The sequence below is a fragment of the Mizuhopecten yessoensis genome, unplaced genomic scaffold, assembly GCF_002113885.1.
Source record: "Mizuhopecten yessoensis strain PY_sf001 unplaced genomic scaffold, ASM211388v2 scaffold2329, whole genome shotgun sequence".
Classification (NCBI taxonomy): domain Eukaryota; kingdom Metazoa; phylum Mollusca; class Bivalvia; order Pectinida; family Pectinidae; genus Mizuhopecten; species Mizuhopecten yessoensis.
The window spans coordinates 3,687,335-3,712,243 of NW_018404492.1; the positions used below are offsets into that span (position 1 = coordinate 3,687,335).

Below are 24,909 nucleotides of genomic sequence, written 5' to 3' on the forward strand. Positions count from 1 at the left end.
CTGTACACCTGTATCACACAGGTAACTGCTGTACACTTGTAATACATAGGTAACCACTGTACACCTGTATCACACAGGCACCAACTGTACACCTGTACCACACAGGGAACCACTGTACACCTTTAACACACAGGTAACCACGGTACACCTGTAACACCAGGGTAACCACTGTACACATTTAACACATTAGCTACCACTGTACACCTGTATCACACAGGTAACCACTGTACACCTTTAACACACAGGTAACCACTGTACACCTGTAACACCAGGGTAACCACTGTACACATTTAACCCATAACAGATAATCTAGTTAGAGCCCTCCTTTGGTAACAAGCTTTATAACTACACTCCATTTCTAAACTGAGTAACTGATATTAGCCTTTGATCAAAGTTAGGGCAACAGAGTCATAGTCACTACAACATAATTTTCATTTGTGTACAGGTGTGTACTATTGTAATAGTGAAAATAAAACTTTAGAGCTACTGTTGTAGGAATCGGTCGTAGAGGATGTGGACTCATTGTTTCGTGGAATGGCATCCACCCTTGGAGAGCGAGAAGATCATATCATGGTGGCTGATCTTGCAGGTATGGACACATCTGTCACAACTAATAGAAAACAAATTTGTTCTGTGACAGTTCTTTTGATACATGTATATAAATGACCCATTTCCTGACCCACTACAACCCAGGGATATATCCATATTTTGTTAATATAAACCAGAGACCTATACAAAAATATTTAAGGTATCTGTACAAATTTAGTGATATAAAAAGGTCTGAAAAGTTATTATTATAACCTATCAATGCAAGTGGTCAGCTAAATGAGTCACGTTGCAGAAGCAGGATTAGGAATTATCACACTGTGGAAAGTTTTCTTATTTCATGTTTAATAAATCTTTTTGAAAAAGTTCAAACAGTTTTGTACAGCAATGTTTAGTGCCAAAAGGAGTTTCAAAAGTAAAAATGTTTAACATTAACCACTCCAAAATTTCATATTTAAAATTGATATATTATAATATCTTTAACTTTTTCTATGACCATACGTATGTTTTAAAGTCACAATATTTTATATATACTTTCTGTGAATGAAATATGACTATCACAACAGTAAAATTAATATTTCTGTTAATTTATATTGTCTGCTTAAAAAAAAAAAAAAATCCCTAGTTATATCGGTAGTATTTCGACCAAAAAAACAACAACAAAACTTGGTGCAATATTGCAATGGAATACCTATAGGATTTTCATTGCTATTTTTGTTAGTGAGATCCTTCTGCAATTTCTAGTGATGTTTTCAGTGAGATGGTTTTCCAGGAAATCATCCGCTAACATTTGAATTTATAGAAATTCTTAATTATGAATCATTATTTACCAAATTGACATTCCAGGTGATGTGTTTGGGCCCCTTGAGTTTTCCCGGCGTGACCTTGCAGCATTGAACATCCAGAGAGGTCGTGACCATGGTCTCCCTGACTACCAGGCAGTTAGAGAGGCCTTCGATCTGCCCAGGCTGAAAAGCTGGGAAGACATCAATCCTACTTTCCCTGCAAATGTTCCTGCATCAACTGTCGAAGTAAGATTGCTTCTATTTTGACTTTTATTTATTACTCCATACTTCATGTTTGTGGCGTTTTATTGATAGACACACCGGCAGGGGGCGGGGGTACCTCCAGTCCAGGTGTTAATTATATATATATATATACATATAACTAGTATAATATTGAGGTGAAAGACAAGGTTTCCATGTGATAACATGAGTTCCTTTGGCTTGATTGAACTCAACTTGGTACATACATTACATACCAATATAGCTCTGACAGTTAACATTTCAGAAGTTTACATGCATTTTTGGTGGAGTTAATTTTGCCCCTTTTATTGCAAAATAAGGGCATTGTGTAGTAAATACAAGAACTTTTTTTGATTGTTATCAATTCCTTTCAAATTTTGTACGGTAATGCTAGAACCAATAATGTTACATATATATTACAAGTTTTTCTGTTGAGTTTCAACTTTCCGTGTTATGGCATATCTGTTTACGCGATAAACCACTTTTATTTTTATGCTATGTAAATGACATGGAACTGAGCATAAGTACCGACTGTAAATTATTAGCTCACCTGGCATGAAGTGCCAAGTGAGCTTATGCCGTGGCGCGGCGTCCGTCATCCGTCCGTCGTCCGTCCGTCTGTCCGTCAACTTTTCCTTTAAACGACTTCTTCTGAAGAACGAACAAGCCTAGAGTCATGATATTTGGCTGAAAGCTTCGTTGGTAGGAGTCCTACAAAGTTTGAGAATGAAAATGACCTTGACCTGTTTTCAAGGTCACAGGGGTCAAATATGTCAAAAACTTCAAACGACTTCTTCTAAGGAACTAAAAGGTATAGAATCTTCATATTTGGCTGATGGCTTCCTTGGATAGAGCCCAACAAAGTTTGAGAATGAAAATGAGTTTGACCTACTTTCAAGGTCACAGGGGTCATATATGTCAAAAGCTTCAAATGACTTCTTCTGAAGAACTGAAAGGTATAGAATCTTTATTTTTGATTGATGGCTTCCTTGGATAGAGCCCGACAAAGTTTGAGAATGAAAATGACCTTGACCTTCTTTCAAGGTCACAGGAGTCAAATGTGTCAGACACTTCAAACGACTTCTTCTGAAGAACTGAAAGGTATATAATCTCTATATTTGGCTTGTAGCTTCCTAGGAAAGAGCCGAACAAAGTTTGAGAATGAAAATGACCTTGACCTTCTTTTAAGGTCACATGAGGCAGATATGTCAAACACTTTAAACGACTTCTTCTGAAGAACTGGTAGTTATAAAATCTTAATATTTGGCAGGTGGCTTCCTGGGAAAGAGCCAAACAAAGTTTGCGAATGAAAATGACCTTGACCTACTTTCAAGGTCACAGCGTTCAAATATGTCAAACAGTTCAAACAGCTTCTTCTGAAGAATTAAAAGGCATAAAATTATAATATTTGGCTGGTGACTTCCCGGGATAGAGCTCACCAAAGTTTGCAAATGAAAATGACCTCAACCTACTTTAGAGGTCACAGAGGTCAACAACATTTTAATGGATTTGTTCTTGAGAACTAAAAGGAATGGATTCATAAGATTTGGCTGGTAGCTTTTTGGAATAGAGCTAACCAATTTGAGAAGGAAAATGACATTGACCTACTTACAAGATCACAGGGAAAATATGTCAAGCAACTTCTGAAGAAGAATCAAAAAGCATAGAATCTTATAATAATATTTTGCTGGTAGTTTCAACAGATGGAGCCAACAAAGTTTGCGTGGAAAATATTTTTAGTGCAATATAATATTTAATGAGAATATTTTGCTATGACTGCTTAAATATTCAGGTGAGCGATACAGGCCCTCTGGGCCTCTTGTTTGAATTCAAAAGCATACATGCATTTTAAGATGCAAGATTTCAGAGATAAGTGTTGTCTTGGGCCTCTTGTTATTGTATGCAGACGACAGCGCTAATTTGTTTTTCTAGTAAAGATCCTGAGGAAATTAAAAATAAATTATCCAGAGAAATATCCAACTGTAATATATATGGCTGGTAAACAACAAATTATCCTTACATCTTGGCAAGACGGAATGTATATTGTTCGTTTGAATGGCCAAACAATAAAAGCTTCGGAAAAAGTGTGCTACGTACCTTGGCGTTGATATTGATCAATTTTTGACAGGAGACTTCATTGCTGAGAACATAATAAAGGAAGCAAATTCTCGTCTACAATTTTTGTACAGACAATGTAAAAATCTTCCTCTGGACATAAGAAAGACGCTTTGTAATTCTCGAGTGCTATGTAATTTTGACTACTGCTGCTTAGCCTGGTATTATGGTTTAAATCAAAGGTTAAAAAACCAGTTGCAAGTAGCACAGAACAGATGTGTCCGTTTTATTTGTGATTTTGGGCCAAGGACGAGAATAGATGGTAAAGTCTTAACATATCTGAATCTTTTGAATGTTGAAAACCGAGCAAAGCAATTGGGCTTAAGCCATGTTCAATGTATTTCACGAAACTTGTCCAAGTTATATTACAAAAAAAATTATGAGGGTTAATGAATGCCATGGATACGCAACTAGAAAATCATCTTTAAACTTTACAGTGCCATGTGCAAAAAGTCAGATGTTAAAGACTTTCTTTTACAACACGATTCATATTTGGAACATTTTACCTTCTGATATACGGTCTATAGCAAACAAAATAAATTTTAAGAAGAGAATGAAAACATTTTTACAGCAGAGTTCTTGATATTTTATGACAAGTTATGTGTAACACATAATGCGTTTTATGCAACAGAGACCGTGTTTTATGCTTATATGAAAACTACCATATGTGACACAGAATAATGGTGATGTTAATTTTGTACTCAATATATTACCCTGTGATAAATATATGTATGTATTGACTTGTAATTGTATTTGTAAAATGATCGTGTTTATGTTATATGTTAGGGACCACAGTGAAAATAAGTCTGACTTTACTGTGTTATCCCGGTAAAAGATGTATTGTATTGCCCATGTGATGTACTTTTATGTATTGATGCAATGTTTTACCAAATAAATCTATCTAAATCTATCTATAAGGAATAACATATAGGTGCTGTGATCGATGTTGATTGTTTTCCTCAGCATTTGCAGGGTATAACTGTATATATAACTAGGCTATAATTCCCCTGTCAAATTCTTTTGAATACAGGCTATAGCTAAGCTACAGCAGCTGTACATTGATAAGGGACTGAATGGAACTACTCCTGAGGACGTGGACCTGTTCACTGGAGGCCTCATGGAGACCACATTTGATGGGCCAGGGCCTCTCTTCCGTGCCATCCTTGTCGACCAATTCTGTCGTGTTAGGGATGGGGATCGGTTTTGGTACGAAAACTTGGATAATGGGTAAGACATTAATATTGAACACTAATGTGAACTTTTGTTTGTCCGGCAATCTCCTACATTTTTCAACGGATCTCTTTGAAACTTGGTATACATTATAATTATGATATGAAGTTGTGTCTCCCTTAAGAGAATTTTGATTCGACAATGAGTTTGAAAAAGTTACTGCCCTTTGTTTATTTTAGTATTTGATTTTTGTCTGGCAATAGCCTCCTACATTTTTCAACGGATCTCTTTCAAGTTGATATACATTATCATCATGATATGAAGTTGTGTCTCCCATAAAAGAATTTTGATTCAACGCTTTTTGCAAAAGTAATTGCCCTTTGTTCATTTCAGTATTTGATTTTTTGTCCGGAGATATTCTCCTAGGCTACATTTTTTATAGCACGTCAGCTAACCACTCTTAGAATCTTAGATCTTATTTCAATGTAAGAAAGTATATAACACAATATGGCATTTGACGGGCGTATACTTTTGTTCTTTAATAATATACAACATTTGATATAGCACCCTATCTACAGCACAGGTACAGCAACACCCACCCCAGACCATTTTAAACTCCACCTGGATTGTAGGAGTTGTGTTATAATAGCCAATGAGAATTTTTTCATAATTGTTGCAAAAAAAGGAGGTTATATAGCTTGCCTGGCTGTAGGGTTATTCAGCAGTTAAAAGCAAACAACCATTTTGAAAATATCACTCTTGAAATATTAATTTTTAGCTCACCTGCCCGAAGGGTTAGTGAGCTTATGTCATGGCGCATCGTCTGTCAACTTTTCCTTCTAACGACTTCTTCTGAAGAATGGACAGGCCTAGTGTCATGATATTTGGGTGATAGCTTCGTTGGTAGGAGCCTGACAAAGTTTGAGAATGAAAATGACCTTGACATATTTTCAAGGTCACAGCTGTCAATTATGTCAAACACTTTAAACGACTTCTTCTGAAGAACAAAAAGGTATAGAACCTTCATATTTGGCTGTTGGCTTCATGAGATAGAGCTGGACAAAGTTTGATAATGAAAATTACCTTGACCTACTTTCAAGGTCACAGGGGTCAAATGTGTCAAACTCTTTCAACGACTTCTTCTGAAGAACTAAAAGGGATAGAATCTTCATATTTGGCTGGTGGCTTCCTGGGATGGAGCCCAACAAAGTTTGAAAATGACCTTGACATAATTTCAAGGTCACAGCGGTCAAATATGTAAAACACTTCAAACAACTTCTTCTGAAGAACTAAAAGGTATAGAATCTTCATATTTCGCTGTTGGCTTCCTTGGATGGAGCCCGATAAAGTTTGAGAATGAAATTGATCTTTACTTACTTTCAAGGTCACATGTGTTAAATATGTCAAAAACATCAAACGGGTTCTTCTGAATAATTGAAAGCATTAAATTATAATATTTGGCTGGTGGCTTCCTGGGATAGAGCTCACCAAAGTTTGTGAATGAAAATGACCTCAACCTACCTTAAAGGACAGAAATCAACAGCATTTTAAAGGATTTGTTCTTAAGAACCAAATGGAATGGATTCATAAGATTTGGCTGGTAGCTTTTTGGGATAGAGCTAACAAAGTATGAGAAGGAAAATGACATTGACCTACTTACAAATGTACAAGGTCACAGGGAAAAATATGTCAATTAAATTCTGAAGAAGAACCAAAAAGCATAGAATCTTATAATAATATTTGACTGGTAGTTTCAACAGATGGAGCCGACAAAGTTTGCGAGGGAAATTTTTGTAGTGCAATATAATATTGGATAAGAATACCTTGCTATGACTGCTTAAATATTCAGGTGAGCGATACAGGCCCTCTGGGCCTCTTGTTTGAATTCAAAAGCATACATGCATTTTAAGATGCAAGATTTCAGAGATAAGTGTTGTTTTGTCAACAACAGTTATGTATTTCCATTGCTAACCCACTCACTGCGTATATTAATGTTATTGTGTTTGGTTTTACAGATTGTTTTCCCAGGCGGATATTGACAGAATCAATAGTTTTACAATATTTGACATCATTAAGAATGTCACCAATGTGGATGAGAACCAGATCCAGACTGACCCCTTTATACATAAAACCAATGGTATGTATGGGTAACCGTAATTGAACCATCAATCCTATGTTAAAGATCGATGAATGATTTTTTGCTCACCTGGCCCAAAGGGCTAAGTGAGCTTATGGCATGGTGCTGCGTCCGTCCGTCCGTCGTCCGGCAACTTTTTACTTTAAACAGATTCTTCTCAGTAATCAAAAGGCCTAGGGTGATGATATTTGGCCAGAAGCATGCTGGGATGAAGGGCTACCGAGTTTGTTCAAATAAATGACCTTCATCCATTTTCAAGGTCACAGGGGTCAAATATGTTTATAACCTTTTCAACAACTTCTGAATAAACGAGAGAAGGCTTGGTTGATGATATTTGGCCATTAACATCCTGGGATGAAGGGCTACCAAGTTTGTTCAAATAAATGACCTTGACTTTATTCAAGGTCACAGGGGTCAAATATGTTTAAAACCTTTAAACAACTTCTCCTGAATAACCAAGAGGCCTAGGGTGTTCAAACAAATGACATTTGCCCATATCCAAGGTAATGATATTTTGCTAGAAGCATGGTTGGAAGACTATAAACTCTGTTCAAGCTAATGTCCTTGTTCGACATTCAAGGTCACGTGCATCATATGTTTAAACCTTTAATAAGTTCTTATGAATCAAACACCGATATTCTGCCTGTAGTTTTATTTTAGTTTACTTTTAAGATAACAAGTGTGAGATCCACCAGTGTGGGAGACCAGGTGAGCGATTCAGGCCCATTGGGCATCTTGTTTAAATTTTCATTTTGTCAAAATTTTGTTACAAATCAAACTACTTTATTACTGTACTGTTTAACACTGAGTTAAGGCTTAATTGCTTCACACCTAATTGTAACTTGCATTTATTGCAGGAAATACTCACAAGGTGTTCAACTTGCTGTGACAACAAGGTTTTGTACAACTTAATGTTAACGATAGAACACCTCTTGTTTCAGACATCTGCCCTCAGCCTCAGCAACTGAACATCTCTACCACTATAAACCTGAATGGACAGTCGTCACTCATCTTAGAGGATTGTACAGGTTTTCAGACCTACGACTACTTCTTCAACAGTGAATACTCATTTGCTCTCACATTTTTAGCAGTGGGTCTTTGTATACCAGGTAAGTAAATCTAATCAATTCATATAATTCCTGTATATGTTTTGCAGTGTAGAGAAAATTACAATTGGGTTATAGGCAAGGACATGGGTGACGAGTTAACTCACTGATGATGGTTATATGATTGCATTTTTTGTCAAATTTATCAGTATTTCCTTTTTATACGCCGTCGATACGTTTTCACAAGTACAGCACACATTAGTTTCCGCTCAATAACTTGAGTAATTTTGAAGGGATTAATTTCAAACTTCATAGGAAGGTTCATTGCTATGAAAGCTTGGACAAGTTCTATAACCAAAATGATTTACCAGTAATTTACAAAGTTATGGCCCTTTGAAGAATTGCCGAAACAGTTTCCGCTCAATACAGTAATTTTGAATGGATTCATTTCAAACTTCATAGGATGGTTTATTGCTATGAAAGCTCGGACGAGTTCGATAACCAAAATTATTCGCTGGTTATTTACGGAGTTATTGCCCTTTGTAGAATTGCAGAAACAGTTTCCGCTCAATAACTTCAGTAATTTTGAATAGATTTATTTCAAACCTCGTAAGAAGGTTCATTTCTATGAAAGCTTGGGATAGCCAAAATTATTTGCCACTTATTTATGCAGTTATGGCCAATTGTAGAGTTGTCAAAACGGTTTCCGCTCAATAGCTTCAGTAATTTTGAATGGATTCATTTCAAACTTCATAGGATGGTTCATTGCTATAAAAGCTTGGGACAACTTCGATAACCAAAATTATTCGCTGGTTATTCACAGAGTTATGGCCCTTTCTAGAATTGCTGAAACAGTTTCTGCTTTATAACTTCAGTAATTTTGAATAGATTCATTTCAAACTTCATAGGAAGGTTCATTTCTATGAAAGCTTGCACATGTTCGATAACCATTATCCGCCCTTTATAGAATTGACGTAACATTTTCTGTTCAATAACTTAAGGTTAGTTCTATGAAAGCTTGCAATAACCAAAACTATTTGCTGGTTATTTCCGGAGTTATGGCCCTTTGTAGAATTGCCGCAACAGTTTCCGCTCAATAACTTGAGTAATTTTGAATGGATTTATTTCAAACTTGGTAGAAAGGTTCAAGCTTGATAAGATTTGACGCTTATCTCTCCAAAATTTATGCACTTATGGCCCTTTGTGGCAAACTGCTCATTCTACATCTGACGGGCGTATCATGTACCGTCTCGTGGAACTCTTGTTACTTATATCATCTATCCGCGATATTTCCAGTGCTCATACCATCTGTTGTCCAACCTGATCGAAAACTTACAATGTTGGACAAACCTCAGATTTGCTGAATACTATGCAATTTCCTCGAACTATTGATCTGGACCCATAAGTTTGAGTTAGTGGGGTTTTACTGTAATAGAAGAAAGGGATAAGTCGAAGTTATGGTGAAATGCAAAGTTAGCTGCTAAGCAACATCGTGGGCTGATTAAAATGCCTCAAATCTCTAGTCCAAGCATTACTATGTCATCTATCCTTTAACATGTTAATGAAGGCAAAAATAAGTCCAGTCATCACTTATGTTCTTTTAAAATGTAAATGTCATTTTTTTGTCTCCATTAGCAACTGTTGGCATAATGATCCTGCTGGCAAAGCGCAGGATAAAATCAATGACATTGAGGAAAAAGAAAGTCGCAAAGAAATTTAAGGGTACTGAACCAAACGTATTTGATGGTAAGTGCATCCAGGATTTATGGTATTTTAGTGAACTCGTTTGGCAAATTTCTCCAGCATTGAAATATTAGTTTTATTACAGGAGCTTGCAGTTCTTTCACATACTAAAAGTTGATAAGTAACTATCCATAATTAATGAGATAACCCCTATGCTATCGTCACTTAATTGTGTCGGATAAACACACACTGTCAGGTTTTACAAGATAAAAAACATAATGTCCTTCTTTCAGTTTTGGAGTGGGTTGGACACAAGGAAGGAGAACGAAACATCAAAGTCCGGTTTGATAGCCAGCGACGTAAGATACATGTCAGTGATAGGCGAGGCAAACCACTGCGTATGATTGACTTACGGCAGCGTGGGGAACACCAGATTCGGCCAATCTATGTATGGCTGGAAGATGATCACTCTCTCAGCATGTGTTCTGTACGCGCCGAGGGCGAGATTGACCTGGTATGGAAAAACTAATAGGAGATTAATTATTTAATGCAATTTCAGAAGCTGCTATTTAATTTGCTTCTGCAAACATTTCCGGATTCATCAGTATCTACTGCACTAACATACAGTATTAATGAGAGGTCAGTTTAGACAGGTCTTAGTGTATCACAGTATTAATGAGAGGTCAGTTTAGACAGGTCTTAATGTATCACAGTATTAATGAGAGGTCAGTTTAGACAGATCTTAGTGTATCAGCTACTTACTTACAAACTTTGTCCCTGTATAGTTGAACTAATGATCCAATATAATAATTTGTATAATTCGTAGTCAGCAAATTTATAAAAATCTAATTCACATGTGTTTATTTGATTTCTTAAAAGATTCTACAGTTTGCTGACATGGAAGACATGGCAGAGTTTGTTCAGAAGCTGGAGACTTTCCTTAACTCCATCAACGTTGAAATGAACCAGACCCGCATGAGACACGACATCATAATCAACAATGCTCAGACCAAAGACAAACGACAGAAACTCCTGGATCAATTCTTCCGAATCGTGTCACTTCAGGTATGTTGAAAATTATTCAGAGATACATGATGTGATGAAAAAAATTCCAGTATATTAAGTGCTGAATATTACCATGAAGTATTTTTAAATGGTGTTGATGATGAGCGTGAATTTCAACAAGTAAAGTAAACTATTGATAGTGACAAGTAAGCCAAGTGAAAATACATCTTAAACATTTGCATCTCCTAACATAGTAAACATACATAACCAAATGTGTTATAGTATGTTGTATTATGAATTCTAAGCTTAAAGCACACCTCTGAGGTAAAGAGACTGCAGGGTATTTAACACATTTTAATGAAGTACTGGGTGGTTAATTAACAAGATAGGTTAATTTGGAATCAGCTAAGTGCAACAAATGGAGTGAAATTGCAATTGAAAAAAAAAATCAGAACAATTTAAGCTCAACACAGCATTACTGCATTGAAGATACATACATATCTAGGTATTGCTTTGTCGGCATCGTCGTCCGAACAGAGGTTTTCGTGCGATAACTTGAGTTTCCTTTTGATGATCAAACTCAAACTTCATGCAGTCCTCCTTACCAAAAGTGCTTGCTTTGGATTGCTTTTCAGGTCCGAAGGTCAAAGGTCAAGGTCACTGTTACTATAAATAGAAAATCTGTTTTCGTGCGATAACTTGAGTATCCTTTCGCCGATCAAACTCAAACTTCATGCAGTGCTTCCTTACCAAAAGTGCTTGCTTGGAATTGCTTTTCAGGTCCGAAGGTCAAAGGCCACGGTCACTGTTACTATAAATAGAAAATCTGTTTTCGTGCGATAACTTGAGTTTCCTTTGGCCGATCAAACTCAAACTTCATCCTTACCAAAAGTGCTTGCTTGGGATTGCTTTTCAGGTCCGAAGGTCAAAGGTCAAGGTCACTGTTACTATAAATAGAAACTTCATTAAAACTGTATACTGGACGGCTTCGATCTACCACTTGACCCACCGTGTATATGTTATTGACATCACTAGCTGTTTAACATCATAATCCACAAGTTTATTCATTTATTTATGGGAAACCATCCGACAAATCATACAAATTAAACTTGGAATTGAGACAATGAGTATCCATAGCAAGTTCTTTAAAACTCTTCCCAGATAACAGTTTATATAACAAAATGATGCCATCCAAAAACATAATCTATGATTATTGCTTACTATTAGCATTATTTCTTGAAATGAAAAGTGTATCTATTTCTTCATAATCTCCCAGCTTCCTGCGCAGGCGACATATCCACTTCTGTGGAATTCTTGTCTTAAACTTATGCAATACTTTCTCTATGGAGAAGTTTAAGTTTCAGGAAAAAATCTCAAAGGGGCTGGTTGGGGAAAAAAATGTCATATTTGCTAAAATGGCATACACATGTTTAAAATACCTTCTTATGAAATATACCGATTCAAATTTTGCTGAAATTCACTCCCTAAGAGTAAAAATTATAATTATGTTATAGAAATCCTAAATCGTCACCTGACAGTCTAAACCTCTCAATTGACCCAGATCAGTGATGTAATTTTACCGCATGCGCCTCATCAACAAGGCCAAATGTAAACATTGCGGCGAAAGAAAAAGATGCATGCAAAAGTCATGACAGGCACGAGGTATCAATTCCGTTATATATAACAACAACATATAGGTAGGAATACTACACTTGCATCATACGTGATGCTAGTTGAGTCCGACATGGCTGATAGACGGTGTGCTATTGTTGTTATCTTCACTGCCTCACTTTGGAAACAACCACGTGACATATATAAATAGATCTGCGCTAAATTTATGAGGGGCTTCCCTGAGATTTCAGTGGTCAAAACTGGCAATTGCAAGTAGAACTCGACCCTCATATTGCCGTGGTATAACTTTTGGAAGGCCTGAGAATGCATTTAGACCCACTTATTTTGTAAATCTGAAATGCATGGATTGCCACAAAATGAACACTATACCTCAACATATATTTCCAAACACTGTTTGGGGGTCAGAGGTAAGTTGACAACAAATCTGGAACTCCAACCCTTGCCTACCACCACACCAATGCCATCAAGGGCTCTAGACCTCATGACCAATTGGGGTTGGTTTATTGACTTTCGCAAGTCTTTTTAAAAACAACTGATTTAATCATCTGATCCCATGATTGTTGCAGGCATTCAAGGGGACTGCAGAAGAGATGGCGATGGAACCCTTGGACCAGGACACTGCCAAACAGCTGGCTGATATCAAACTGACACGTACAGAATTCGCAGAGGCCTTTGGTCTGAAACCAACCTCGATGTTTGTCCGCAACATGTTCCTCCTGGTGGATTCTGATAAATCTGGATTTGTAAACTTCAGAGAATTTTTGGACTTCTTCGTTGTTTTGTCTTCACGTGAGTTTTTGATTGATATCTAAAATAGAAATTTAGTCCTCTTTCATAGAGACTGGGGGATTAAGTGTTTGCTATTCCATCCATCTGTCATTTGTCTGGACTATTTTGAAAGTTCGGATGAAGGATTTTTTTCATGAAACTCAATGAACGTTTGTATCATAAACAAACACTGTGTTTATGTTAGTTGGTGTGCTGTCAATACCATATGTTACACTTCGATTTGCCCACAACTCGGGTCTAGGCAACAAAAACAGATCAAAATTAAATTTAACTGATTATTTTTGTCATCTGATTTACAGGTTTAGACGTATCCTCCATCAGATTGGCTACAAATCATTTGATGAAGTTTTGTGTACATATGTATCGCCATTAGCTAGTGTCATTCCCAGGTCTGTACCAAAAGATTAAAGGTTATTTTGAGGGGTCGAACTTAAAGTCATGCATACACTTGTCAAGATATTGGTTTCAAAATTGGTGATTACGTTTTACAAAATCTCATGGATCACCCGTAGTTATCATGACAAGCACTGTTTAGTTCATACCTGGGACCTGTTCATTTATACGGAACAACTGGTTTGACCGTTTATAAATGTAACAATTTTTGCTATAAATCCTGCTGGACCTGCAAATGTTTATGCAGGCCTTGCAAGGCTTTGTGAAGGCTCGCTTGAAAGCAGCATCAGATTACTAGGTCCGACCTTATTTGATAAACGAACAACTGCGGTCTGACCGGTTTGGCTGTTTAAAAGAAAACGGCCCTGTATGTTCTCAGGTTCATGGCCTCAATGTCAAGGTCAAGAGGTCAGAATTAAATTGTTATTCTTTTTCAAGAAACATGCTCTAGTAGATATGTATCCCTACATCCACATGTGACAGGCTCATTCATGATTATGTGTTTAATGGCTACTGTATACATTCTGAATGAGATTCATCGGTTTGGTATGAATATTTAGGCTAAGTTTGTTTTGAACACAAACATTACTTGAAAACTTATTTTTAAGAGCTATTGATAACATCTCTGTTTCCTGTTTAGCTCACCTGGCCCAAAGGGCCAAGTGAGCTTATGCCGTGGTGCGCGTCTATCGTCCGTCGTCAATATTTTACTTTAAACAACTTCTTTTCAATAACCAAAAGGCCCAGGGTACTGATATTGGGCCTGTAGCATGCTGGGATGAAGGGCTACCAAGTTTGTTCAAATGAATGACCTTGACCCATTTTCAAGGTCACAAGGGTCAAATATATAAAAATCTTCAAAAGATTTCTTCCCAATAACCGAAAGGCCCAGAGTACTGATATTGGGTCTGTAGTATGCTGGAATGAAAGGCTACCAAGTTTGTTCAAATGAATGACCTTGACCAACTTTCATGGTAACAGGGGTCAAATGTCTTTAAATCTTCAAACAACTTCTTCTCAATAACCGAAAGGCCCAGGGTACTGATATTGGGCCTGTAGCATGCTGGGATGAAGGGCTACTAGGTTTGTTCAAATGAATGACCTTGACCCACTTTCAACCTAATGTCCTTGTTCGACATTCAAGGTCATAGGCATCATATGTTCAAATCTTTTAATAGCTTCTTATGAATCAAACACCGATATTCTGCCTGTAGATTTATTTTAGTCCACTTTTCAGATTACAAGTGTGAGATTTATACCAGGTGAGCGATGCAGGCCCATTGGGCCTCTTGTTCAAGCAAAGAGTGCAAATGGCCTGTGTCTCGACTCTAAACGGCTAAAAAGCCACAGTGTGCCGAATCAGTAAAGTCATACAAGCTGTCAAAAATCATAGAGACATTTCCCAATTGCACATGCACTCTAATACTGCAGTCAGTGAGGGGACAGGAAACATGTCCACCAATTCCGACCCTTATAAGCTACTGTATATACAGGCTCAATTCTGTGGCAGTATGAAAAGGTAATTCAAAAAATTCTCAGGGCTTATTAAATATAAATGCAAACTTGATTTTTTTTTTTTTTTGCAACAATCATGGGACAAGTTATTTAAACATATAAATCACTCTTGTTGGCTCGTAGAAACCGCCTAATTATATTAAATGACCCACTCACAAGAAATACAACCAATGGTAATTTTTTTACCAATTTTTAAGATAATCAAGCTTTGAAAAATCGGTCTCTGAAGTCATCTGTTACATGGTATTTCTATTGTATTGATCAGAGGACTCCGACAGTAAAGTGCAGCTTATCTTCAACATGTATGACATTGGACAGAAGGGTGTGCTCTCCAAGTCAGACTTCTCTAAGATGATCATGTAAGATACCGTTTGAAACTTTGACTTTTCAACTCGTTTGATAGATACAGTTTAGAGAAGTTCCTCCATGTTTTTGCTTAATTTACTCTTAGAAATAAAGACAGAAAGAGGCGATTGTTTAAAACTTTGACTTTTAAATTTCTTTGGTATAAATGATATAACAGTCTTGAGAAGTTGCTGTTTGATTTTCAAATTTACTTTTAATTTTAATTCACTACACATAAAGATAAGGTTTTTGCACCTTGAGTATTAGCTGTATACTGATATCTTAATGATTGTTTCAATGTTTCAGAAGAACTCTATTTTTCGTTTTCTTTCTAATCCAGGTCTCTACTAGACCTGTCAGATTCCAGCTTGGACAAGAGTAAGGTCACAGATCTCATCTCCTCTATGTACCGTGTCGCTAACGTGAGAGAGGGATCCGAAATGACATTTACAGACTTCAAAAAGATCTTTGAAGATGAGGAATATGCCAAGACACTAGCTAATGCTACACTGGATCTAGATGGTAAAATCTCACTCTTCATGAGCTCACCCAGCTGAAGGCTAAACCACTTTAATATGTCTTGGTATTGACTTTGGTCTGTCTTCTTCCTTTAAAAGACTACTTGTCCAGAAAGATTGAAAGAATTTTTGATATGAAGCATCCCTAGGCTAAGGGAAACTAATTTGTTTAATGAAAGATACAGGAAGCTGAGGAATGAACACAATTATGTGAAATAGGAGTCGGTCTTAAAATACTACTACTAACACAGTCTCTCACTAAATGTGACTCCCTCTTTGGGCTAGGATTGGGGGCCAACATGGCAGATAAATAGTCCTTCAATAGCAGCATGTATTCCGTCATTCTTTAAGAGAAAAATTCAAGTCTAAAAATAACGGGTTTTTTTTCTGACAGGAATGTCTCATGAAGTTCAAACGCATGATCCAAGGAAGAAGCACGATTCCACCCTCCAGTCAAGGAGCAAGACTCTAATGAGGAATTACGAGTAAGTAGTCCTCACCAAAACCCACTTCAAAGTAACATGTTTCCTGTGGGCTTGAATTGAGGTCTCATTTTAAAATGTTTGGCAGTATGACTTAACTCATAAACCTTGCAAATTTGGTGTTATTGAATATCTTATCCATATATGTTGATGTTGTTTGTTTTATATAAAAGTGCTTATGAAACCATCTAAAAAAATAAAGATTTCGATACTAAATATATCTGAGGGTTGTGATGAAGCTCCCTCTGATGTGAAAGTGGAGTGAAAAGCGATAAATACCAGCAATGTGCTTTTCTTGTATGACTTTCATTTGTTGTCAAAAGAGAAAAACCAAAGAAGAAGAAGAAAAAGAAAGAGTAAGTGAAGGCCCTGGATATAGGCAGCTCTTTCAATACAGTATATACAATCAAGATACCGAAGGCATATATAGTACAAACGTCATATAACTTTTACTTCCAGTAGACTCCTACAATACTTCTGATGTATCATATTTCTCATATGTACAGTGTATGATGTATATCTACTTTCATTACATAACATACACAAATGTTCCATAAACATCTTTGTTTTCATATAAATGTAAAACCTTTGGAATATGTCATAGCAATATGGAAGGCTCAGTGTGCATCAACTTGTGGATGAGACAGGAAGACTAGTTTGATCCTTTGATGTACATAAAAAAAAGCTCGCTGTCATCTAACAGTAAAATTGACTTGCTTTGAAGTCTAAGGGGTAACTCCTCTGTATTCTTCAAAGGACAAGTATCAGTCTAGTGATTGGTCTTTTTTTTTTTATACCTGAGATCAATTAAATAGCTAGCGCTGCCTGCCTTTAATATTGCTATGACAATTAATCCAGGGTGACGAAAGCTAAATTAAGCATAACCCCTGGAGTATAAATCCATAGGATGCATTGTACAATTGATAAGAAATTTAATTTCTTCAAAAATATTTTTTCCTCAATACTGTTTAAAAAAGATCTCTCTTGAAAGTTCCAATAATAAGATGTTGATAGCTATAGTAGTCCGCATCTGAGCCTCCAAATATAATCTCATCAACTGTAACAGTAGCCCATGATCATTAAATGTATGACTTTTTTTTTTTAGAAAATGAATGTTCTCTTTTGATGATGTGAGTCCCATATTCTGAATCTAGCAATAATCAATTTAATTCATAAATATTACAATTATATTACTAGAGATTTTACCAAAATGTCTAATTACATTGTGTTTGATCACTGGCGTAAAAAAATTTTTTTTCTCAGTGTATTTTTACCACAAACATGTGTATGATCACTTGAAGGTTGTTGGTATGATTTCCACACAGTGTATGATCACATAATTATGAGATATCTTGTAACTTGAATTTTGCTTGTTATTTCAGCAAAGGGGGAAAGTCAAAGGGGCTGTCAAATCGTAAGAGAGGAACATCAGTCAGAGTGACAACAACAAAGATCATATTTCCAAAAACAAAGACCGGCCAGCTGTGGTTCCAGTTTACGTCATGGGTGGCCACCTACCAACTAGTCATCTTCTGGACAGTTCTCTACACACTCACCCTCGTGGGCATCTTCGCGGAACGTGCTTTCTGTATGTTTATTTCAAAATATAAATAGATGCAGATAGGGGTACGCTGGGGGTGATTGAAATTCACATTGCAAATAAAAGATGGTAAAAGTGATAAACAGATCAGCCACCTTAATTCCGTCATCATACTAACAGACAGATTTGTTTTTTTGGTATGCATGTTGAATTTCAGACATATACATTGTTTAATAGCTGCTAACCATAGGTATCATTACTGATACATACACGGTATTCAGGTATTCGGGCCTAATCAGGAGAACTGTGTAACGGCAAGCAGTTTTATACATATACATTGTATATTATTGTGTCAAGAAAAGCTTTTCCTTGAAACATGCATATCATTATTGTCACCTGAAAAATGTTAGACAAAAGGGGTATGATCTTCTCGTAAATTACTGCCCCTGAGAAAAGTCCTGTCCATGAAGTCTAGTTTAGAGATAAGATTCTATTAGCTTAACCTTATAAATTGATACCTGTATCATGTCACCTGCACCTGTTAATTTGCATATATTATATGGAAGTCAATGTGTACCTAATTGCCAGTGTACCTAGTTATTTGTTCAGTTTGGAAGTATTTCATCTTGTGTTGTCAGATTTAAAAAAAATGTTATGATGTTTCACCTCTTAAAAATTGTAAAAAAAAAGAAACAGTAAAAAATTAAATTGTTCATTTGCAATGGTTAATACCTATATCAATTCATGTATCTTTAGTTTCTGTTGTTTTCTGGTTCTATGTAACGCTGTTTTTCATTACAGACTATTCTGTTGAGCGTGAACATGCAGGACTGCGCCGTATCGCTGGATATGGTGTGACGATAACTCGAGGAGCTGCCAGTGCTATGATGTTTACATACTGTCCACTACTCATCACTATGAGTCGCAACTTGATCACATTCTTCCGGGAAACTTCTCTGCATCGCTTCTTCCCCTGGGATTCGATGCACTTCCTGCACAAGTATATTGCATTCTGGGCTCTCTTTTTCACAAGTAAGTCCAAGCTTACAAGAAGGTCATTCAGATATATAAGAGAATGATAGGGATATACAGCAAGGAGTTGCAAATTAAATGAGATTTAAAACAAGTGAATTTAATTCAAAACATTCCAGGTTATTTGTAATGAAGCATTACAGTTCAGGGTTCATAGATCAATGTAACAGAGGTTAATGTAAAAGGTCAAATGTTAAAGGTCATCTGGGAGAATGATGTGGAAAGGAAGAGTAGGTTGTTTTTTAAAGTTATCTTGTGTATTAAAGAAGGATTGAGATTATTTTTTCAACAAACTAAACAAGTAATACATCGACAGTCTTACTTACGCTATTATGGAGGACATAATATATAATGAATATCACGATGCATTCTGCAGTAGGATGTCGATCAATCATTTATATATATTATATAGAGGACAAGTAAAACAATAGCTATGTATTATACTGTATTACATGAATGTAGTCATTATATTATACATTATTTACATTGTATTACACTAATGTTATCATTACATACATTGTATTACACTAATGTTATCATTACATACATTGTATTACACTAATGTTATCATTACATACATTGTATTACACTGTGATACTGCTGTATTTTCAGTGGTCCATGTCGTTGGTCACAGTATCAATCTGTACCACATCTCCACGCAGTCCTCGGGGGACCTCAACTGTATATTCCGTGAATACTTCAGAGCGTAAGAAACATTTAATCTGTCAATTTTGTTTCAGTTTATTTCAAAATAACTCAACAGTCTTTGATATCAATTCAGTGTTGATCCACACTTCAAAACAAAAATGATCAAATTTGATGTCTTCTTAGGAAAAGTTGAATTTTAATTTAAATTTATTTTAGAGAAATTGCTTTCAGTTCAGAAAAGAAATTAAGCAAACAAAAAATGTTCTATTGAAATTTCAGGCAAGACGTGCTAGCATCTTTTCACTACTGGGCATACACAACTATCACAGGTAAATCATTTCCAAATATTTAGTGTAAACATTTTCATATGCATGAGCATAACTATTGTAGTACATGAACAGGTAAAAAAACACTGCATTATTAGTAAGAAATATTCAAGACATCACAATAATTTAATAACTAATTAAAGTTTTAACAATAAAGTTTGAATATCAGGTGGTTTACTCAGTGAAACAAATCAATCATCTCTGATATAATCTAAAACTGGCTGAATATGTATTAAAAGAAAGCAGAATGAATATGTTTTAACTGGATTAGTAGTGAAAGGATTGGTGGTGACTGGATTAATGGTGACTAGATATTAAGTCATTATAACAGGATTAGTAACTCAGCAGTTTTTATGTAGTAGGGGCTGAAAATTGCACGGCAAGACTGGGATTTGAACCCGTAACCCTACCAATTGAGGTTCCTGGTTGCTGGTAAATGACCCAGTCTAGTTCCGCTACATTTGTATCATTTATAGTTTCACTCAGGTGACAGTTTAGGCCCATGTGCCTCTTGTTTTAAATAATATATTTTCATTTTGAAGACAAGGTAACCGTGAAAACCTCTTGTTTTAAATGAAGTATTTTCATTTTGAAAGCAAAATGTACTTGTAGTTACATGATAAGCTATGATACTAAATATATTATTTTGTTTTGAAAATCCACAGGACTCACAGGAATCATTTTAACCTTGATAGTCATCATCATGTATGTCTTTGCAATGCCATACGCTCGTCGCTACGTATTCAACGCTTTCTGGACGACCCACAAGTTCTACGTACTGCTGTACATCTTCAATATCATGCATGGCTCTGGGCGTCTTGTCCAACCACCCCTGTTCTGGCTGTACTTCCTCCCTTGTCTCTTCATTTTCATCCTCGATAAAATGATCAGTGTTAGTCGCAACAAGATCCAGATTGCTGTTGTCTCTGCAGACCTCTTACCCTCAGGTATGTATCTTAAAGCATTGTGCAGTATTTCTCTTACCCTGGACAGATTTATCCTTACTTTTACCGGTGTGAGATTTCCTTGTCTCACCCTAGGGTTGAGATAAGTTACATGTGCTCTTTGCACGTTCTCCACAATAAACCTGACGTCACTGATGTGACCTGGAAGAAGAACTACTTTTATGAGGTCACACACATCCACAAGTTCGTCTGCTAATCTTGTCGTGTTTACAATTGACATCAAAGAAGATGGGATCAATTTTAAAATGTTTAAAATATGATGCATGAACCGTCTGACGCATACATATAATATTAATACGCTATCCACGTGTTCCTGTTTACAAACAATATGCTTCGCCTTACACTTGGACAGGAACAACAGGGTAAGAGAAAAATAATCATTCACCCCCTTGGGGATGAGATAGGGGGATCTCAACTCTCGGGAGAAGATTCTTAAGTTGCCAAACACTCGGCAAAAGCCTTGTATTTGGCAAATCAAGAATCTTCCTCCCTCGGGTTGAGATCCCCCTATCTCAACCCCAAGGGGATCAAAGATTTTATTACTCTTTTTCTGTTAACTGCATTAATTACATTTACATGTTGTTCAGAATAATAAAAATCTATCTTAAAGTCGAGAGTGTTTGACAGCCAGTGTTTGAACCCCAGTCTATTTGACATACAGAGGTAATCTGATTGGTAATGGTTGATTATCATGGCTATCTAGCTTGAGTTACTTGTTAATATAAAAATGTGTAGGACACTGCGTGAAACAATTACATTGTGAGCTAGTAATATATGCAATGGTATATTTAATACATAATATATAATAACATATAATATATAATATATAGTATGTACAACTTCAGTACAACCATCTTCCAATATCAAATGTTATGTAATAGCAACTAAAAGGTCATAATACCAACTCAAAGGTCATTACTGAAAAGGTCATGGTACCAATAAAATGGTCATGATACCTCTGCTGCAGCACAGTTAGGCCTAAGGATACTGATATTTGGTATTTTGCTGGTGTGGTCGCAAATTCAGGATATATAGACGCTGGTCTTTCCGAGTCGTCTGATGACGGTTCTCAGGAGGGCTTGCTCTCTGAGGAGGATGTCCAGGATGAGGGTGACCCTGAGGATGCTGAGGTTGAGGCCCAGCATGTGTTGTCTGGTATGCGGGGCCTTAGGGCTGACGTTTCCCAGATTCTTTGGGAGGAGGTTTGCCCACCACCTTCGGCGTCATCTGTCCCCGAGTCCACCACCCTTTTGGGTTCTTTGGGTGTCTGCTCGGTCGGACCGCTCTCTGCCAGAAGGCACTATTGTGTCTTCAGCTCTGGCCACCGCTCAGTCTCGGGTTTTAGAGAAGAATTCTTCTTCAACCCGTAGGTCGCAGGGTATGCTGGGTTGCAGCTCAATGTTGGCAATTTGTCGGAGGTGCATGCCACTGACTATGCCACACATGATGGCCTGCTTGCCCCTCAACCAGCTAAGCTGGCATCAAGGGAACTTGCCTCCTGGCCCTGTAAATCGGTGGACCAGGTGGTGTTCGGTCCCAAAGAACACCACAAGATGGGGAGACTACTGCGTCTCTCCATCCAGATTCTGTCTTATATAGACTACCTGACGGTTTGTCTATATAGGGTCGGATTACCAAGACAGAGGAGGCCGACATCCAGGACAGAGTGACTTCTGCCCTGAACGGGGCATTGAGAGCTCTGGAAGATTTGCAGGTGTCATCGCTCGTCAATGTCTTGTTGGCTAGGCGATTTTCAGTTTTGAAAAAACGCCCAGTCAGTGAGCCTTACTGCTCCAGATTGTTGACTGCCCCCTTCTCAGGGTCCACTCTTTTTGGAGGGGCCCTTCCTTGTGTTCAGAAGGTTTTGAAGGATGACTCGGTCGCCTCTGCACTTCTGGTGAAGAGGATTCAAGCTGAGAAGGCCAGTACCTCGCAGGGGTCAGCGCCTCCTAAGAAGAAGGCTAAACCTTCGGCATCGCAGTCTTCTGCGCAGCCGAAGTGTAAGCCTCCCTTCAAGGGCAACAAATGGAAGGGTAAGAAGGGTAAGAACCCTCCTGGGGGTAAGAAGAAGGGTTCATGACTCTCTTCTTCCCTCCTTGGTCGTGTCAGACGACGAGTTTGGCCGGGGGGACTGCAGTCCTCTCGGCTCAACCTTAGGTCCTTCTCCCGCAGGATTAGGCTTTGGGTCAGCAGACAGTTCTCTTGCCTGGCAAGGTCTCGATCTGCCTCGACCAGATCTTCCTGTGGGGGGTCGTCTTACCGCTTTCTTTCCAGAGTGGAAGGAAATTAAGGAAGACGCATGGGCCTTGTCTGTGGTCAAGGAGGGGTTAGGCATTCCGCTAGTGCGGGATCCGCGTCAGAGGCAATCTTTTTTCCTCCACCGGGGAATCCGGAAAAGGCTCTGGCTCTCCAGGAGGAAGTAAGGACCATGCTTACCAACCACGCGGTCGAGGAGGTTCCTATGTCGGTATGCACTCCCGGGTTCTACTCCAGAATGTTTCTGGTTCGGAAGAAGTCTGGGGCGTGGCGTCCCATCATAGATTTAAGTGCCTTCAACAAGCCCGTAGATTCTCCTCACTTCAAGATGGAGACTCCTCGGAGTATTATCGCCTCCTTGAGAGAGGGAATGTGGGCGACTTCAGTAGATCTGAAGGACTCCTACTTCCACATCCTTATCAAGAAGTCGGCACGGAAGTACCTCCGTTTTACTTGCAACGGAAAGGTCTTCCAGTTCCAGGCCATGCCGTTCGGGCTCACGACTGCACCTTTGGTTTTCACCAAGCTGCTGCAGGTGGTCGTGGGATTCCTGCACTCTCGAGGAATAGATGTTCACAGCTATTTCGACGACTCCCTCATGAAAGAGTGAGAGAGTCTCTGGTGCAGGACACCCGGTTGGTTCTGAAACTCTGAAACTACGGACAACACTACAGTTGTCGCGTATCTGGAGAGACAGGGGGGAACCAGGTCTCACACCCTGTGTGCCCTCGCTATCCGCATTCTTCTTCTTTGTCAGGAAATGCAGTGTACAATTTGCGTCAAGCATCTACCAGGCAGGTTGAATGTTCTGGCGGATACTCTTTCCAGGCGCCGCCAACCGTCTTTGACAGAGTGGCAACACTGAATCCCTCGATTTTCGAGGGAATTTGTCAGGTGTGGGACAGGCCTCACATAGACCTGTTCGCAACTTCACTGAACAATCAGTTGCCAACGTTTGTCTCTCTGGTCCAGATCCAAGGGCTTGGGCCGTGGACGCTCTGTCTCTGGATTGCCAGGGTGCTGCAGAAGTTTCGGGAGCATCAGTGTTCCCTCCTCCTGATAGCGCCCCTGTGGCCGAGGCAGCCTTGGTTACCGGGGCTTTTGTCGCTTCTGGTGGAAGAGCCCCTGGCTCTTCCTTTTAGGGCAAACTTCCTTCGCCAGCCTCAGTCCAGGACGATGCACTCTCGTCCGGAGATCCTCCACCTTCACGCGTGAAAGCTATCTCAGGAGGCCTCGCTCAGGTGGGCTTTTCTAGGGACGTGTGGGATCGCATCGCTCGATCAATTAGGTCTTCCTCATCTGCCGTCTACCAATCCCGATGGAAGATTTACTGTGATTGGTGTGTCGGCAGGAAGGTTGATCCGATCTTGGCTACTGTCCAGGTGATTGCAGACTTCCTTCTTTGGCTGTTTAGGGACCGTAATCTTGCCCCTGGCATTATCGCACAGCCATTGCTAGTGTTATCTCTGTTCATGGTAGGTCGGAGGTAGGCTCGTCCTCCTCTCTTTTTGCCTTGATTAGGGGGTTTGGGTTGGACAGGCCTAGGGGTCCGGCAGTTGGCTCGGCAGTGGAATTTGCCACTGGTGCTCGAATCGTTGATGTGAGCACCTTATGAGCCTTTAGCGTCTGACTCCTTGAAGTTTGTTATCTACAAGGTGGTGTTCTTTATTGCCCTGGCCTCAGGTCGAAGGAGGAGTGAGATTAATGCCTTGTCTTCTCACCCCTCTTGCCTCCAGTGGTC

The 24,909-nt window shown here is 38.3% G+C and overlaps 1 protein-coding gene across 2 annotated transcripts in view; it reads left to right on the plus strand.

The window, feature by feature from the left end:
• LOC110445627 (dual oxidase 2-like) overlaps positions 1 to 24,909 on the plus strand; it is a 64,364-nt gene that overhangs the window by 25,942 nt on the left and 13,513 nt on the right. For both annotated transcript variants that reach the window (XM_021490324.1, XM_021490323.1), the window contains exons 10-26: positions 496 to 589; positions 1,393 to 1,577; positions 4,717 to 4,913; positions 6,872 to 6,993; positions 7,935 to 8,102; positions 9,675 to 9,785; positions 10,016 to 10,236; positions 10,602 to 10,787; positions 12,926 to 13,148; positions 15,322 to 15,415; positions 15,742 to 15,923; positions 16,314 to 16,404; positions 17,784 to 17,989; positions 18,743 to 18,973; positions 19,586 to 19,679; positions 19,901 to 19,950; positions 20,613 to 20,894. In XM_021490324.1, coding sequence (XP_021345999.1) covers positions 496 to 589; positions 1,393 to 1,577; positions 4,717 to 4,913; positions 6,872 to 6,993; positions 7,935 to 8,102; positions 9,675 to 9,785; positions 10,016 to 10,236; positions 10,602 to 10,787; positions 12,926 to 13,148; positions 15,322 to 15,415; positions 15,742 to 15,923; positions 16,314 to 16,404; positions 17,784 to 17,989; positions 18,743 to 18,973; positions 19,586 to 19,679; positions 19,901 to 19,950; positions 20,613 to 20,894 — 2,737 coding nt within the window. The remainder of the gene's footprint in view (positions 1 to 495; positions 590 to 1,392; positions 1,578 to 4,716; positions 4,914 to 6,871; positions 6,994 to 7,934; positions 8,103 to 9,674; positions 9,786 to 10,015; positions 10,237 to 10,601; positions 10,788 to 12,925; positions 13,149 to 15,321; positions 15,416 to 15,741; positions 15,924 to 16,313; positions 16,405 to 17,783; positions 17,990 to 18,742; positions 18,974 to 19,585; positions 19,680 to 19,900; positions 19,951 to 20,612; positions 20,895 to 24,909) is intronic.